Below are 17127 nucleotides of genomic sequence, written 5' to 3'. Positions count from 1 at the left end.
GCACCAATTAACCCTGTAACTGCTCTGGGCCTCTGGAAACTGCGTAGTCTGCGCGTGCCTCAGCTCCTCCCCACACCCCAGTGACACCTGCCCTGCCCTGGTCACGGCATTATCCTCTCCACACGTCCACATGGCTGCACCTCACTGTTAGACGTGATCCATGAATTGAGACGATAACAAAATTATGACAAAATCATTGGCAGCTGATTCCTCCGGGCTTCTCCGAAAAATCCCAAGCCTACATCGATAAAGCACATTTCACACCATGCCCTGTCTCTAACTAGACGTGAAAATGACATCTGGTGGCAGAGGGGGAGCCCCCAAGAGCATGCAGCACAGCTGGACAGGAGGACGTTCCATCAAACATGGCCTCTCCCGCAGGACGTGGACCAGGTTCTCCGGAATCTGAAGCAGACTTGATCTTATTCTAAGTTAGTCAACGCTTAGTCAGCATCTTGGACATGACTCACACGGATGCTGTAGAGAATACATCTATGTGTGTAAGTATATTTTAAAATGTATTTTAAAATATAAGAATCAGAGTAATAGAACAGAGCAAAAATCCTCCATTAAAGACACTGAGGACATATAAAGTACCACCAGATAAACTAAACAGGTAACAAGAAGAATCTCTCCGTTTTGAGTCCCTTTTCAGCAAAACATTACAGCGCTAACGCAGAAGAATATAAAGACACTGAGTGTGAAGCAGTCCTAGGGAAACATTACAGAAGTTGAAGCGTTTGGACTGGGCCGCGCTGCTTGGAACAAGAAGTCAGCTTCTCCTTCCCAGAAGGTGCCGAACACCCAGCCCCTTACAGGCGAGTCCTGCAAGATTTTGTAAGTGCACCTCTTAGCTCCACTTCTCAATAAAATGGGATTAACTAGCAGCCGCTGGCTTGCAGCACCCGATACGTATACTGCCGTGGGGAACAATGAATCAGTGTGTGGGGTAGGTTCTCCAACAACTGGCTCCAGCTGCACAAACTGGCTGCAGTACGGGGATGGAGAGCCAGCTGCCTCCTGCAGACTTCACGTGGTGTTCACTCCTCTCCCTTCTCTCAGCTTTCCAAGTCTTTCTTTTGAACGTTTTTTTTTTCATAGCACGCCATTTGAAGCTCATATTGAGTGACTTAGAAGGGACATGTGCTTCAATACTGCGCAGTCCGAAATCAGTACGGACAAAGATGGGCAGGGCTCGGAACCACTGCTCAGGCAGCAGCTTCCATTTCCCACGTCAAGTTTAACTGCATCCCTACAGCGGTCACGAAGAAAAGCATCACCCACAGCTGCGCCGGCTGCAAGGACCACTTGCACGGTACAAAAAGGAGCGGTCTCCATCCAGAGGTTTCACTTCCCCATGACAAAACACACCGTGCCACTGCCCCCCTGCAGGGCGCAGGCAGCTGTGGAGTGAAGGAGGCCTCCTCGTGCTCTGCAGCACTGCGAGCCATCAGCTGCCCTAACCGCGGCACCCATCAGCGCTCCGTCTGCTGTGGAAGCTCACCTCTGTGTGTGACCGAGCCACACAACCCTGCTGGAGAGACTCTGAAGGGTACTTTGCGAATGCTGTAAGGTAGGGGACACGAGGTTTTCTTCTGGCTCTTGCACCACCTTTAAACACAAGGAATACTGCAATCGCTCGCTGTGCCACGAGCTCCTGGTCACAGAGAACGTCCCTGGCTGAACAACCCAGAGAAACATCACAGCCATCAGGAGCAGAAGGTACACAGCTGACTACAGAGAGTGCACCTTAAAGCCCAACGTCACTGTGAGCTGGGAAGAGGAACACAATTTTCAGCAGAATTTTAAGAGCTGTACACAGTTTTGTAACTCTGTGCAGCAGACAAGGCGCTGCGCTGAAAAGTTGAGGCCGCTGCCAGGCAGGGCTGCAGCTCCGTGAACACATTAATAACCCAAGCAGGTTGGGGATAATGGCCTGGCAAGCACGCGGAGCATTTCATTTGATTTTTTTATCTGATTCACTTTATTCAGGTTTATTTTCTTATTGATCACAAACCTTTGCATAACTTCTCCACAGCTCTGCAAAGAGTAAATAACAGTTAATATTCGTTGTCACCGCCTTTGTTCCTCTCATGAGCAAATCCTTACAGACTCTGCCCATCCACCTTTCACCACACCTGGTATTTTTTTCCAAAATGATTCATCCTGAGCTTACACTGAACAAACCTGGGACTCCAGGATTTCCTCTTAGACCACGGAGAGACAAGTCAGAGACAAAAAAGAATAATTCAACTGGTAGTTTACACTTCAGGGACCTCTTTAACTCCTGGGAAGTGAAAGGACATACGGATGAAAAAATATACAGCTACTTATCACTTTAAAGTCTGGCCATGTCCATCAGCATCTTGCCTTCTGCAAGACTCACGTGGGTTTCTATGCTTTTATTTACTCACCCCTCCAACTAAAACTGAAAACAACACGATTCCCATTTCTTTTGTATTTGTGTGAAGTATAGAGTATCACTGTCGGAGTACTGCTCCCTGAAACACCCCCAGCCAAGTGTTTTTAACCACAACTGTAAAGAGGCAGTAATTAAAGTAGCTAGAACAGAGCTACACGGCCCTGCCAGGAACCCCAGCTAGCCAGGGCACATACAACAGCTTCCAGCCTTTGTGGATGGAGAGAGAACATGCAAAGCTCTGGCTGTCCCCCCTCCCCTCAATTAGCTGCGATTTTTATTTTGTTACTGAATCAAGATTTAACATACCAAGCCCCAGACCTAGAGCTGTTTAATTCCTGACACCGGACAAGGCTTCACCGCCGTTGCCTCCACCCCTGCTTTGACTCTCTTACCCTGGGGGTGATTTTCTGTGGCATTTTCATGAGATCTGCTTCTAACCTGCTTCCCCTCTGAAAACAGACACAGAAATATGAATGGCAGGCATGCAATCTGTGCAGAGACACAGCACAGAAACTTGCACCTTGCACTCTTTTCCTATGTAAATAATGCAAGGATCCTGCGGGAACATGCCAGGGATTGGAATTTTTAATTAATGGGTCTCTTTAATGTGCAAATCAGGAGCAGATTGCAAATTCTGACTTGCATTGATTATGAAAAACATTAATTGAACGTGCAAGACCCCAAACAGAGGCAACATCTCAAGCCCTGGACTAGACTAGGAGATACGGTGCAAGAGAATACAAATATATCTTGGAGAAACAGACCACTCCAGGCAGCAGCACCTCAGGAACGGGAGCTGTGGGAGTTCACGTGTGCAGTGCATTAAAAATTTGCGCTGCATTCAGAGCGCAGCCGCTGCGGTTTCAGTATGAAAAGACCACTCAGACTTTCTCCATGGATGCAAAGCAGGAATAAACATGAGCTCCAAGATCACAGTTTGATCTCCAATTTGTATGTAAAAAGGACACCAGAAAAAAAATAATCTGGAATATAATTAAAGATTAAAAAAAAAGAACGAAAGAAAAAGTAAGACAGTGCAAACAAAGCAATGCTGTCTCTTTAAACAGAAATTCTTCCTATATAAATTATGGCCATAAACTTTTCCTGCAGTGCAGCCTAATTAATTCTTGTTCTATACACAAAGGGAAATGCTGGGTGACAAATGGGTGTGAAGCCTGAAAGCTGCCAGGTCTGCAAAACATTTTCTACTTCAATTTATAAGCAATTTTGCAGTAAATCATCCACCAGAACCTGAGATCTCAGGAATCCAAGACTGTCCAAGGCACATTGTATCATTTTTATTTTTTCTTCTATAAAAGATCACAAAAATAAATTAAACACTTGAGTTTTTGTAACCTCCAATTTCAGAATTTGGCAAACATGCACGACCTTACCACTTTTGCTCAGATTTGGCTGTAAACCTGCACAGATCATTGCTGTCTGCTGCTTTACACCATCCTGCCCAGCCCTTGAGGGAATCTCACCGCTGCCACCAGCTGCGCGGAGACTTGTCACAAGTGGGAGATACCAAAGAGGGAAATACCTGGAAGTCTCTTTTCCATTTCAAAACCCTCATCCTTCCTGTAAGCATGGAGTGGAAATTCCACGAGGAATGAAATAAAATGGGATAAACTACTGAAAGCATGCTGGGGCAGCTTTTAAAGAGACACAAGGGCCTTGTACAGGCCTTCAGAGAGAGCAGGGTGCTGAGAGCTCCCTGTGCCCTCTGGCCTTCAGCAGACTACAATTTAAACCAAGATTCTGGATTTTTGGCACCAAGTACTTTCTGTGACTTTACACACCAAAATATTTCCTCCTGTTCAATGGAGAGCAGGAAAGCACGCCAACTTTATTTTGTGGATTTGAAAAAAGCGCTGAGGCTTCCCTGAAAGAACAGGATCATCCAGTCCAAGACAGTGTCAACGTCACAATTAACCTAAATCCTGAAGCACGTGATGTGCCCTGCGACCACCTCAACATTCAGTGTTTACAAATTCTTGCCTTCAGCTCACGCCCAAATGACTGACCTTCAAACCTTCTTGTGCACAGTTTCCATTTTTTCCTGTCTGGAGAAAGGGCTCCTACCCACAAGCTGCTAACACACGTGGGCGGAGAACTCAGGAGTCCAGAAATGTAAACCTAACCCACTACAGCTCCGTTCAGAATTGAGTAGAAAAAGTTTCTTTTATGAAACCCACCAATCAGCTAAACACCAGAACTTTTATTGGAAGCTGATTTACGAAAAGTGAGATTGCCCTCAGAAATCGAGGTCCATCAGTTCAAGAAAGGTGTTAAATAAATGACAATGCAGATGTTCAAAAAGAACGTGGTTTCACTTACTGAACAGGTCACCCTCACAACAGTGCTATTCAATAGAAGCGACTACTGTGAGCGACTTTACTGCACGGTTATGTGCAGGTTGCATTAAAAATAAATAAATAAATAAACTGAAGTGGAACGTAAATGTGGTCCCGTACAGAAGTTCAGTAGCACCAGAATGTTCCTAAATTCGTTACTTCCCGTCCGTCAGTCCAAGTGTTTTCTCTGCAAACTTTGCCCAGATCACTCCAGCTCTATTTTTTGCTGTCTTCTCACCTTAAACACAGAACCTGAACGCGCGTTACCAGCACATCAACTACTGCTACTTCCTGTCCAGATTATGCAGACAGGTGGGCCGGGAATCACAGGGCAGTCACTAACAGTGGGTTTTCCTTTACCGTCCTGAGCTACTGGAAGACTGACCTCTCTGCTGCACTGTGTACAATATTATACACCATGTTCGTGGGCACATTTTGCTTATGGGAAATATCAAAATGTCAACCATTGTTTCTGTTAAAGGTCTTTAATGATATTGCATTTTAGACCTGTAATGAAACACGGTGCTCGGTGCAGTTTGTAATGCATCTCATTAAATACATTAATAACATGCATCTCACTGAAAGGTCAGCTCAGTATTGCTGGGAGTTCGCCTTTTTTTCTTTAATCACTTCATTTAAAGCAGCAGAGCTAACTTTCTATTTTAAAGTGTCTCACCTGCTCTAGCTCCAGATAAGCTGATTAGCCACCATGTTCAGATCAGGTATAAGCTGTACGATGATAGTCAAAACTTGGTGTAGGGGCAAGATGCGGGGTCAGGTTTGATCATGGCAGAAGTTCCTAATCCACTTTTATGATAACTGGTGCCATCCCAGGTCAAAATTTATCAAATGTGCACTGCAGCACATACAAACTGGAGCACTAATAAATTAAAGAGATCCATAACACAATGACGCTGAGCACTTGGTGTTAATCAGCTGGAGTGTGCAGATTTTTTTTGCCATATTGGAGAAGCAACGACAAGTCAGATCAGTATCATTAACAGTGACCCTAAAAAATAAACAGACGAAGCAGCTCCAAACCGAAGATGTATCTGCTGCTGATTCGACAGCTCAGGCCCCCTCCTTTATGCTGCATTACTCCTGGTTAGGGCAAATCTTTGCAATCCCTGACCCAGCACAAAACTGGTACGCACATGGCACCTCAGGAGAAAGAAGACTCCCAGCTCTGCACCCAACAGCAATAACCAAGACAATTATTTCTCAGACCCAATACAGAACTTAAATTCGATAAGCAAACTTCAGTCTCCATGTGAAGCAGAACTAGCAGCAGGACCCGAGCTGAGGCTTACCAACGTTGCGGAAGCGACAAGACAGGACACCAACAGAGATCAACGAGACTTACATATCTACACGGCTGATAGGAGACATTTTCTTTGCCAGGGGTAGGAAATACTTCGTGTTTTATGTTTGCATAGTACCCAATTAATGATTAAGGCAACACAAACCAACAGCTAATAGTACAGACACATGCAACTCAAAGCCCTCATTTTCCCATTAATGCTTTCCCACACAGGAAAACATGTTGGCTACAGCAGTCTACCCAAAGTAAAAAGTTGGAAGAATTCTTACAGTTCTCAACAGCATTGTCAAATTCCTGTCCACCTTCCTTCCTGAAGATTGGGAAAGTATCTGGCTGCGGAAGACGGTTGACTGTTACGAGCGCCTTCTGCATCTTGATTCTCCCTTCCAGTAGTTGATCCCACAGAGCTTCATAAGAGAGAGAAAACAAAACAATTATTTAGTGAGCCAAAGCACTTGCTCCCTCACAATTTTACAATCCTGCTACTCTGTGAACCACAAAAAAAATCAACTCTTTGCTTTCCCAGTTAAAAGGACAGCCTGCAAATGGAGGTTGGTGGTTTGACAGAATCTCGCAGAAGAAACTGCATCCAGCATTACACCCCACAGAGAAAGAGAAGCGGTATCTGCACCCCAGCACGGCACTAACAGCGTAGGAAGTCCCCGTCCCCGTACTACGCGTGTATTTAGTTCTGTCTCAATTAAGCCAGCAGATAAATACACTTCACAACATCAGATTTTGTATGAGCAGTGACACCAGTTTGCATAGCACATTTAGCGGAACATTCGCAAATGACCAGGGCTGCTGTAGCATGCACATGCAGTACGCCAACAGCATGTTAACGTGCTGAAGTGGCTCCTAACACGGACAGCTTCTACAGGGTCAGCAAGGTGGAAGCCGTGCCACAGCACACAGCAGACATGCACAAACCTAGCTGATTCTTCACCGCTTTTCCTTTTTCTACTTCTTCAGTCTCTCGTCCTTTTGAGAACGTCATCACGCCCCCATCATCCTCGTTGTCCTCGGTGTCTTTTATATCGCTGTGGTTTTCACCCTCATGTTCCTCCTCATCGCTTCCTTCTTCCATGCTGGCATTGTCCTCATCTTCCTCTTCACTGCTTCCTACATCATCCATCCCCTCTGTAAATTTCTCGAAGTCTGTGATATTCTGGAAACTGAACCTGGGTGTCTTGACCTTGGCAGATGGATCACTCTCTTCATCATCTTCCAAGTCATCCTCCTGGTCACTGCCAGCACTGCTGAGCTTCTCCTTTGTTTTACTGCCCAAGCTGCCATTGTCTTCTGCGTCTTCACTGCCACTGTACCATTCATCTAATGTTTCTTCAGCTGTTAATTAAAAGAGAAAAAAAGTTATTTACCTAACAGCAAAATCTGTGGCTTTGCAGTATGCACCATCAGTGGCTACTGGTTGAGCTCTCTGAGCTCCAAACTCCATTCTACTTTTTGACTACTTAACGGAAACACATGGCCACGTTCACAAAAAGGTCTTAGCTTTCATTTTCTGTAGCAATGATTAGTACACCCATGGCTTACTTAACGGCCTTTCCCAAGAAAGGCTCACATAATAAGCCAACAAGGCAGTCAGGATTTGCTATGTGCGTCTTTAGAGAATCTGTATATGCTTTCTTTTCCTCCACACAGCGTTCAGACAGTGCTCCAGCTGAGCCTCATCTTACACTTGCTCGCGGTCCTCCCTCAGTCTGAGGAAATGGACATTTTTCTGGGATCTCCCCTTCGCTCAGGCCAAGAAATATGGCCTGAATTGCAGGAAGGCACTTCAAGAAGGTCCCCAACTCAACCGTACCTGCTTATTGCCCTGTAACGGGGATCTGAAGCTCATCATTTCAGACAGCACTAACTCAGTGTAACATGCTAGCATCGTATTCTGAGTAGTCCTCTGAAAAGGGGAAAGCAATGAGATTTCTTACCAGGTTCTTCTTCAGACAAAGCATCTCCCCAGAGCTCCTCTTGCAAGGCTTTGCGAGACGTAGCTTTTCCACTGTACCTTTTATCAGCTTCTAAGAGAGAGGCTGAAGCTTTTTTCCGTATATTACCAACAGGTAAAATGTCATCTGCAGTTTCATCCTCAAATTTGTCAATCACTTTAGCAACTGTAGCTGTAGGAAAAAAAAATAAAAGGCCATTTTTCAGGAAACATCCTGCAACTTCTCTGTGGCCATAGTGTTCTCCACCTTCCTGCCAGGCTAACGCGTGCAGGAGGAAAGGAGATGTTTCATGAACTGGCCAATTCCTGTCTCTCTCTCTTTACTCTGGACTTCTCTATATACAGGTTTGGTACCAGGTGGCTCACCTGCAGTACAGGGATGAGTATTTAACAAATGCCAAAAAAATCCTGTTGTATTTTTTTTTAATTAAAAACATTGCCTATACTCATACCTCCTTCCCTGCCTTTCTTCACTGAAGCGAAGCCTACCCAAGCCCTTCCACGGACACCTGACCTTAATGGGGGTCTCGTGAAAAGTGTGGCCCTCCAAGTGAAGATCTCAGTGAAGCTGGAATGCTTTCGTTCACCCCACGTTTATAGATTCAAAGAGGAAAACTGCAATTCTGATGCACTTTGGCCTCTTGTTATATATCTGAGTCACATAAATATGTAAACACTTTAGAATGGCTAAGCAGAGAAAATCATCTCGCTGTGATTATTCCTCTCTTTCATACCCATCTTCCCTCGGACACAGGAATGGAGTATTCCAGCAAAAAGAACTCATCACACCATATTCCTTTCTTATTTTCATTCATGTGCAAGACACCCTGTATGCAAAATTACAGGGTTAGCTATGTTCAACCAATTGAGTGATCCAAGTGGCTGAACATCGCTAAGTGCTCTATTAACGCCTGTTTGCAAATGTTAATGCCTCCCATATAGTGTTCACTTGGGGCAGGGGAGGGGGGCAAAAAATCTGCTCATAATCAAGGCAACAAGCTCTGGCCTCAACAGTCACTCCAGCTGCCGGAGGCTGGCAAGATGCTCAGCACCAAGGAACATCTGGGCAAGAGGGGCAGGTGCGGACTGTCCTGTAGCACTCTGCAGACTGCTCCGGAGGTTTCGGGCTATGCTAAAGTCTGAAAATAAGTCATAATTATTAAAAACAGAAAGGCGTCTCTGCTGGCTACATCCATTTCCTCAACAGTAACTGTGATGTTGCTTATCTTATAAGATACTATTTATTGCTCTCCTCTACACCTGTGCAGAAGAATGAGGCTAGCTGGCACAATGCTTACGAGGACTGGTGCCTTGTACCTCCTAAAGCCAACGTCTGTCAGTCTGCGATGGCGAACTCGCTGCTTCCAGCGGAGAATCTTGCTATTTCCATCGCTCACAGCAGCGCCTCGCACCCACAGCACCAGGAAAGCCCCAGGCCGTGTCACGCTGCCCGTGCCTGTCTCCAGCCGTGAACGTTTATGGTGGATTACCAGGAAAAAGATCAGCCCCAGCGCAGCTCTTTTTTGTCTCTTATCCTGGAGGTTTCCAGCCGGATCCGCTCCCTGGCCTGTCAAAGCCTGTGGCAGAAGGCCACGCTATGGCTGCCCTGAGGTAACTTGGGTGCTGGGGTGACCCCAGGCCCGATCCCTGAGGTAAACTTGATTCCTGAGGTACCCCAATCCCTGAGGTGATCCCAGGCCTGATCCTTGAGGTAAACTTGATTCCTGAGGTACCCCGATCCCTGAGGTAACCCAATCCCTTGGGGTGACCCCAGGTCCAATCCCTGAGGTAAATTTGATCCCTGAGGTAACCCTGACCCCTGAGGTGGCCCCAGGCTTGATCCCTGAGGTAAACCTGATCCCTGAGATAACCTGGGTCTGATCCCTGAGGTAAACTTGATTCCTGAGGTAACCCTGACCCCTGAGGTGGCCCCGGGTTTGATCTCTGAGGTAATCCCAATCCCTGAGGTAATCCCAGGTATTGAGGTGATCCCGGGCCCGATCCCTGAGGTAAACTTGATTCCTGAGGTAACCCCGCTCCCTGAGATGTCCCCGGGTGTGATCCCTGAGGAAAACCTGATCCCTGAGGTGACCTGGGCCCGATCCCCGAGGTGCCCCGGTCCCTGAGGTGCCCCCCGGTGCCGCCGGGTGGCGCCGCCCGAGCCCCGCGTGCTGCGGGACGCCCCGCGGCGGGGGGCGCAGGCAGGGGGAGCGCCGACCTCCCCCGCCGCGGCCGGAGGAGACCGAGGGGCGCAGCGGGGACCGCGGGGCAGCTCCGAGGCCGAGCCCCGAGCCACCCCCCCCCCGGCCGGCTGAGGCGCCACGTGCGGCCCCGTCCCGTCCCGGGCCAGCCCGTGCCAGCCCGTTCCATCCCTCCGCATCCCCGCAGGTACCGAACCGTCCTCCCGCACACCCCCCCCACACCTTCCTCCGCGTCGTCCTCGGGGTCGCGGAGGCTGGGCCGGGGGTTGAGCAGCTCCTCCAGCTGCTGCGCCAAGGGCGCCGCCATCTTCTCGAGGAGGGAGGGAGGCAGGGAGGGAGGGAGGGAGGCGGGCGGCGGGGCGGAGCGGAGCTGAGGCGGGGCCGGGGCCGGGCACCGTGAGGCGGCGGGGGCGGGCCGGGACCCCCACCCCAGCCTCCCCACACGGAGCCCGAGGCTCATTCCTTTGCCGGGCCCCGGGCATCCCATCCCGCCGCTCAGCTGATAAATGTCTGCGTTAGGAGGCGTGGGGTGGTTTGGGCAGCAATTGTCAGCGCAAACAACGAACGCACCTAACGGCCGAGCTCCCCCAAGCAAGCCCAGGGGCGCTGGGGGGGTGTGGGTGTGCTGCGCCGCACGGCAAGCGCTTCTCTCGTTCTGCCCGTCGCTAAAATGGGAATGATGATGGTCGTTGTATCAGTCTGAGGCGTGAGCATTAGTATTTGCCAAGTGCTCTGGAGCCAAAAGGCACAATAATGGCGATTAGCTGCTTAAAAGCATAGCCGTGTTACACAACGCAAAACATTCCCTTTTATTTATTTTACTTTTAATCAACATTGCGCTTCTCGTTTCAGTACTGCTAACTGCATAGAGTGAATTAATTCAGTTCTTGTCCCGGATGATAAATACGCTGTTTAAGCCAGTGTTCCTGTCACAAACGTGCGACCTAAAAGGCAGGCGCTGCCTTTCGGCCTAGCTGCATGGGGTGGATCCCTGCTCCAGATCTACGCCAGCCCCAGGCCCACTTTTTTTGCCTGATTCCAGTTTCTCCTGGCGGCTTTGTGGGGTGAGGCGGCCTCAAAACACGAGATGAGAGCTGGGAGTTGTGAATGGTTATTTGTGAGGTTGGCACAGACCCAAATCAACATCTCAAGTTGTGGATGTGGGACTAACTTTCACATCCCGAAATGAGCAAACAACTTCAGGCGGGTCAGGTTGGACTCCAGTATTTGGGCACTGCACAACTGGCACTTGTGCTCTGCCTGTGAGAGCGACAGCAGCAAGCTGCAAACTTCAGCCGGGCTCAGAGCTGAGCTGAGTAGGCTGCTTTGCTTGCTCATCCCCTTCTTGTCAACACAAGACTCTTCCCCGCTGCTTATCTGCTTTTGAATGCTACAAAAATTAATCCAGACAATGCATTCTAATTAGAATGCAGAAACGCTTGAGCCAGGCGGCAGTGGCACACGTTTCTCCGTTACTCCAGCACCCAGCTTCATTTCCCCGAAGCAGCAGTGTTCAGTGCAGCCGGTTGTCCTACAGAGGGCAGAGGAATATCATTAATTACCACTTCCTCCTGCAGCCCCGGCAGTGCTCTGCTACCTGCCAACTTCGGCTGGGGCTGGGAGCCCTGAGAGGCACCAAGGTGGAGGAAGACTGGGGGAAATCAAAACAAAACAGCAACAATAACAAAAAAAGCACGCACCCCTTTCCCCCTCTCAAGCATCCTCCAATTGTGTAAACTGTTTAGTATTTTCTAGTGTGAAGATGGGGCAGTTCCATTTATATAAAAAACTAATGTTCACTGAAAATGCACATCTTTATTGCAAACAAAACCCTTAAGACCACATAAAACCACATTTTATGTGGTCAAGTATTTCATTTTATTTCAACTTTATTTGTATTTATTTTATCATGGTGTGACTGACAGGTATAGGGCTCTGCGTTATATATTGTGTGGGTTTGCCATTGCTTCAGCGACGTGAAATTAAGCACTGCTATCACATTTGTTACTGACACAGCTTTCCAGAACAGAAGTACATGGTGCATCTCTGCTGGCTTTGCTTCTAGTTTTCTCTTCAAGTTCACAGATATTTTGTTTCCAGAGTAAAAGATGCAATTATAAACAAAGGGAGCAGTCCAGAGAAATAAATCTATAGAAAACTAAGTAGCAGAAACAAGTGCTTACCTGAACAGTTACTGGGAAGTATCCACCCAAAGAACATCTTTAAATAGCCCCACGCATAATTTCATTTTCAAACCTCTTTACAGAGAAAAGGGGATGTTTTCTACCCTAACCTAACAAATAATAGATAGCCCCATCAATAAAGGGAAGAAGCTTTTAGGGGTGGTTAAATAGAACCTGCCTAGTATAATTCACAAATAAATATATAGTGAGTCGCATGAGTCCTTTTAAGTAAAAAAAAGCAAAAATTTGGCTTCTTGAGGTCAACTGAATTTTTATTGCTCATTTTGGTGAAATCAGGATTTCACCCATTGAGATTGACAGGACAATTGTTCAGAATAAATCCCCAACCCAGCAAAATTTGCATACGACTGTAAACACGAGGGATCCTGTCAAATCTTATGGACCTGCTTTTCTGCCGTGCATCAGCCATTCACCCTGGTGCAAAATGAGCGTGAAGAGGGGAAAAAAAATCACGCTGTGATCAGCAGCGGGCATCGCCTGCACCTTCCCCTGCGCTGCTGCGGAGCGGGGAGGACCGGAGGAGGCTCTGACCCTCGGGCCTATTCGCATGCTGGCGCTCGCTCACGTTACCCAAGAGCTCCATTCATCAGCAGTCAAAAGGCTGCAGGAGCTGTTCGTCTAAAATTTCTGATAAGGAGATTCACTCGGTATAAAACAACATCAAACAAAATCCACTGTATTAAAGTCATGGATTGTTAAAATATTTCACCAACACAGGCTCCTTCCTTACAGTTTATTCTCTCCCTTTTGCCTTTCACTTAGCAGGGTAATTAAATCAGACTCTCAGACTCGCTTTTAATTTCTGGTTCACATGCCCTCAAACCATGCTGCTGTGGTTTGGATTCATAACCGTGTGGGAGAATATTTGTACAAAAATGGTATCAATACATTTTAATTTAAGACAATCATGAAAGCCTTTTTATGCATGACAGTACGTTCCGTAAAACCCTCTGCCTGTTTATAAACTATAAGCAGAAGCCATCAAATTAACTGACATAATTTCTTTGGCATTTTTCCTCTTAATTTTACTTTTTATTTACATGCTTATTTGCTAAAGTGGAAATAACACCCTAAACACATAACAGATAAACAAGGGAATTCTCAATAGTCTGTGCTACAAAAAAGTATTTTCAATTTCTCACACTCAGCTTCTTTTGCTCCTGTGGATTTGTGGCGCTTGTCATCTTTTAGGAAATTGTCAGATTAGATGGTAGCTTTGGAAGTGAAAGACCATATCACACTTGTGTGTCTGTATAATTACAGGTTATTAATACAAATCCATCTTTTCAGAGCATTTCTTAAATATAGAAATAAGGAAACGTGTTGGACACGCGGAGCCATTCAGGCAACAACACTGACTAATTTACTGCGTAACCTGCGTTCAGTAGCACTCGGCGTTTGGTTCTTACCTTGGCGAGCAGAGTGCAGGGAGCAAGTTGGGCTGCAGTCTGCAGGCAGCAATCTGTGGCAGCATTCCCATAGAGAGCCACGAGAATTACATGCACCAGAGTCGCGTCTACTGAATTTAATTGAATTGCATTATCAACAGCAGAATTTGACCCACATAGAGAGGACTGCATTCTGTCCAGAAATAGCTGCAAGCCGGGGCTGTGCTTATCTTTCCAACATTTTGGCAAGCACATGTAATTTTCCAAGCTGACCTTTTTCATTTTAGCCATACTATTTCATTTTTAGATTTTCTTTTTAAATCAGCAACACAGTTTGTCAGTGAAAAAAAGAAAAAAATTAATAGAAAATGGGGGGAAGCAAGAATGCACACATACAAAACCTAACAAGTAAAAGAAATTAGATTACAGGAAATTTAGATGTTTATAAAAATTTCTCTCGCTATAAATATTTATCTATATTTTAATTAATTTATTAATGTTATTTATATTTACTTTGGTATTTCTGATATTCCTAACCTGTCACTCATTCAAAAAACAATTACTTTCAAGATTTACTCAACTCCTAATAGTGCTTACATCCAAAAACGTAATGAATATAGTTTATCTGAATAAAATATGACTAAAAGATGCTTCTAGCAAATAGGAATTTTGAAGGCCACACGGAGACAATTGAAAAACTGGAAGAAAACCTTTTTAGACAGAGCAAAAATCAATTTTTCCTCCAGAAAAACCTCACAGAGCAAACCACACGAGCACACTCTCCGGTGCACAAAAAAGAGAGCGCACCAGCTCTTCCCGACATGCTAAGCTCAATCACACAAGGTAGTTTTTATCATAAGGTTCACTCTCAACAATGCCCCGAAACACCTCGGCATGTGTTCGACTGCGTTTCTATAGAAGTCAGTGGGGATGTTTTCCAGCTTACATTTCCAGTCTGTGTTGCATGACGATCCTCACGCCACATGCAGACCTCCCAACAAAATCACAGGAGACCTGTCCTGCAAGCCTGGGCTTCTGAGATGAACAGAGCTAACCAGTCATTCCTCACAACTCAGATACCATCAGCCTCTTTAAAGGCTCCCGTTCTGCAGGAAGCACGCCTGTACTGAAACCAAACAGCAAAAATCTAATTCTTAGCGCTTCCAAAACCGCTGCCCAAACAGCGCTCCAAATGTGATCAAAACAAAGATATTCCTGAATTTCAAGGCAGCCCGTAACAGAAGACTTGAGAGATACCAACTGCGCCCTTATCCCCAAGGAGAGTCAAGCGGAGGGCCAAGGGGTATTCTGAGAAGCAGAAAGTGAGAACACAATGAGAGCAGCCACAGGCATCCAGCCCTGTGATTCCACGCGCAAATGGTAAACGCCCCGCAGAAAATCAGTCATCCTAAGAGTACCCTTACGATGCCAGTCACAGTAATTTCAAAGATAAATATTTACTAATGCAAAGGCCGGATAACTGTAAGGCCACATTTACTCTTCCATTCCTGCATTACACTGCTGGGTTTAATGAATGAAAAACTCTCCAGACAACGAGCAGCTCAGCTTTGTAAGCCTGACTTCACGGTCCATAACTAAAAGCAACACAAATACTGTTTAAAAAGCAACAGAAGAAGAATAGCACTCGCAGATGGATTCATACCCAAAACATATTTTTGGTGGTGCCACTAATTGCAGTTAGAACTTCAGGAACGTTTTGTTGCCATCAGGAACGCGGAGCCCCGCAGCACAATGGCAGACACAAATAAAAGACCTTCCAGAACCTGCTCCCTGCTAACTCCCCGTCCCTGGCTCAGCAGCGCAGGCTGCTGAGCTCAAGGATACGGATCAATTGTTTAAGCTTAACGTATGTGAACGTAAATACTAGTCTGTATACTGGCTCAGGAACAGGAAGCAAGACTGCAGTTGCTTATATTTAATACTGCAAGAACACGCAAGGCTTAAACACAACATTCTTGTTCGGGGAAAAACTCCCGACCACGACAAAAGAATTTTTCCTGAGACGACACTATGTTATTTGCCACTTCCTAGAATAGCAAAAGTATGTAAATCACCACTGATATTTTAAAATTATATTTATTTATAGATTTGTATCATGTACCCGTCACTCAGCATCTGGGTACACATACACATATTAAAATAATATACATCATTTGTCTACAAATCATAATTTCAGTACATTCTGACTCTTGGGATACAGATCTTTACAAATCCCCTACCATTCCCCAAGCAACGGCCTGAGTAAACAGATAATGGAAATGACTGAAGAAGAAAGGGAACGGCAGAGGAGTGCCACACAATGAGAGCACAGTGGAACGCAGCACGCAGCCGACGTGGGCCAAAAGCAGAGTTGTTCAAATGCTGGAAACTCGCAGCATTGTAAAGACACTTATCCTTAAAATATCTCCCCTGTGTAGATGAGCTCGATATGAATAATACTTACAATATCTCTTGTGTACCTTTTTTCCTAGTAAACGGCCTTACACATGGGATTTGCAAAATCTTCAGCCTTGCACATTTAAAAACAGAGCTCCCTTGTCTGCGCCAGGAGGGCACGCACCGCTCCCCCGGCTAACTCCATCGAGGCCACCGAAAAGCGGGCGAACAGAGCGGGGCTGCACGGGGCTTAACGTCATCCGACTGCACTTTCTGCTGGGATACAACAAGGTGAAGGTCACTGAGACCAGCAGCAGCCCAGGAAGAAAAGATCAGAAGAGAGTAATTCTAAAAACACTTTTGACAATCCATTGCACATACGCATAGTTACATACATGTCATGGCCACGGTTCTGCAGTTACAGAATGAGCACACGCGTGTAAAACCCAGCCAAGCAGCACACGTTTTCAGAGGGCCTTCTCCTGCAGACCGCTATTCACCCGAGTAATGCTACTGAAGTCAATGGAAATGCTCTTGTAAACAAGGACTTACAAGAACCCAACGCGACAATGATTTCAAAAGGAGTTTTGACTGTGCAGTTGTTGCTGGATTAGGGTCTTCAGAAACACCGAGCTTGCTCTGAAGAGCACAGAATTCAAATCTGCAGAGTGCTGGGGCCTCCAGATTGGATCCCACTTGGCTTTAAGCATGGGAACGGCTCCTTACGGTGGGCAAAATTCCTAGGAAAGGCAGCAGGAGCTTTGAGAAAAAGCAGGCTCTCCTCAGTCCCTTTCATAAACCAGTGACCTACACTGAGCCATATCAAAGGGAAAAGGGAAAAGGGAAAAGGGAAAAGGGAAAAGGGAAAAGG

General features: G+C 46.3%; 1 protein-coding gene across 3 annotated transcripts in view; it reads right to left on the bottom strand.

Moving 5' to 3' along the window:
• The window catches only part of AATF (apoptosis antagonizing transcription factor), a 56407-nt gene extending 45791 nt beyond the window's left edge, over window positions 1–10616 (bottom strand). For all 3 annotated transcript variants that reach the window (XM_035343276.1, XM_035343275.1, XM_035343277.1), the window contains exons 1-4: window positions 10490–10616; window positions 8050–8238; window positions 7031–7447; window positions 6370–6507 (exon numbers count right to left, since the gene is read on the bottom strand). In XM_035343276.1, coding sequence (XP_035199167.1) covers window positions 6370–6507; window positions 7031–7447; window positions 8050–8238; window positions 10490–10574 — 829 coding nt within the window. In that variant the 5' untranslated portion in view covers window positions 10575–10616. The remainder of the gene's footprint in view (window positions 1–6369; window positions 6508–7030; window positions 7448–8049; window positions 8239–10489) is intronic.
• Between the last annotated feature and the right edge of the window lie 6511 nt (window positions 10617–17127).

Source organism: Oxyura jamaicensis, chromosome 19 (assembly GCF_011077185.1).
Source record: "Oxyura jamaicensis isolate SHBP4307 breed ruddy duck chromosome 19, BPBGC_Ojam_1.0, whole genome shotgun sequence".
Lineage (NCBI taxonomy): Eukaryota > Metazoa > Chordata > Aves > Anseriformes > Anatidae > Oxyura > Oxyura jamaicensis.
This window is presented reverse-complemented; position numbering and strand designations above follow the sequence as displayed.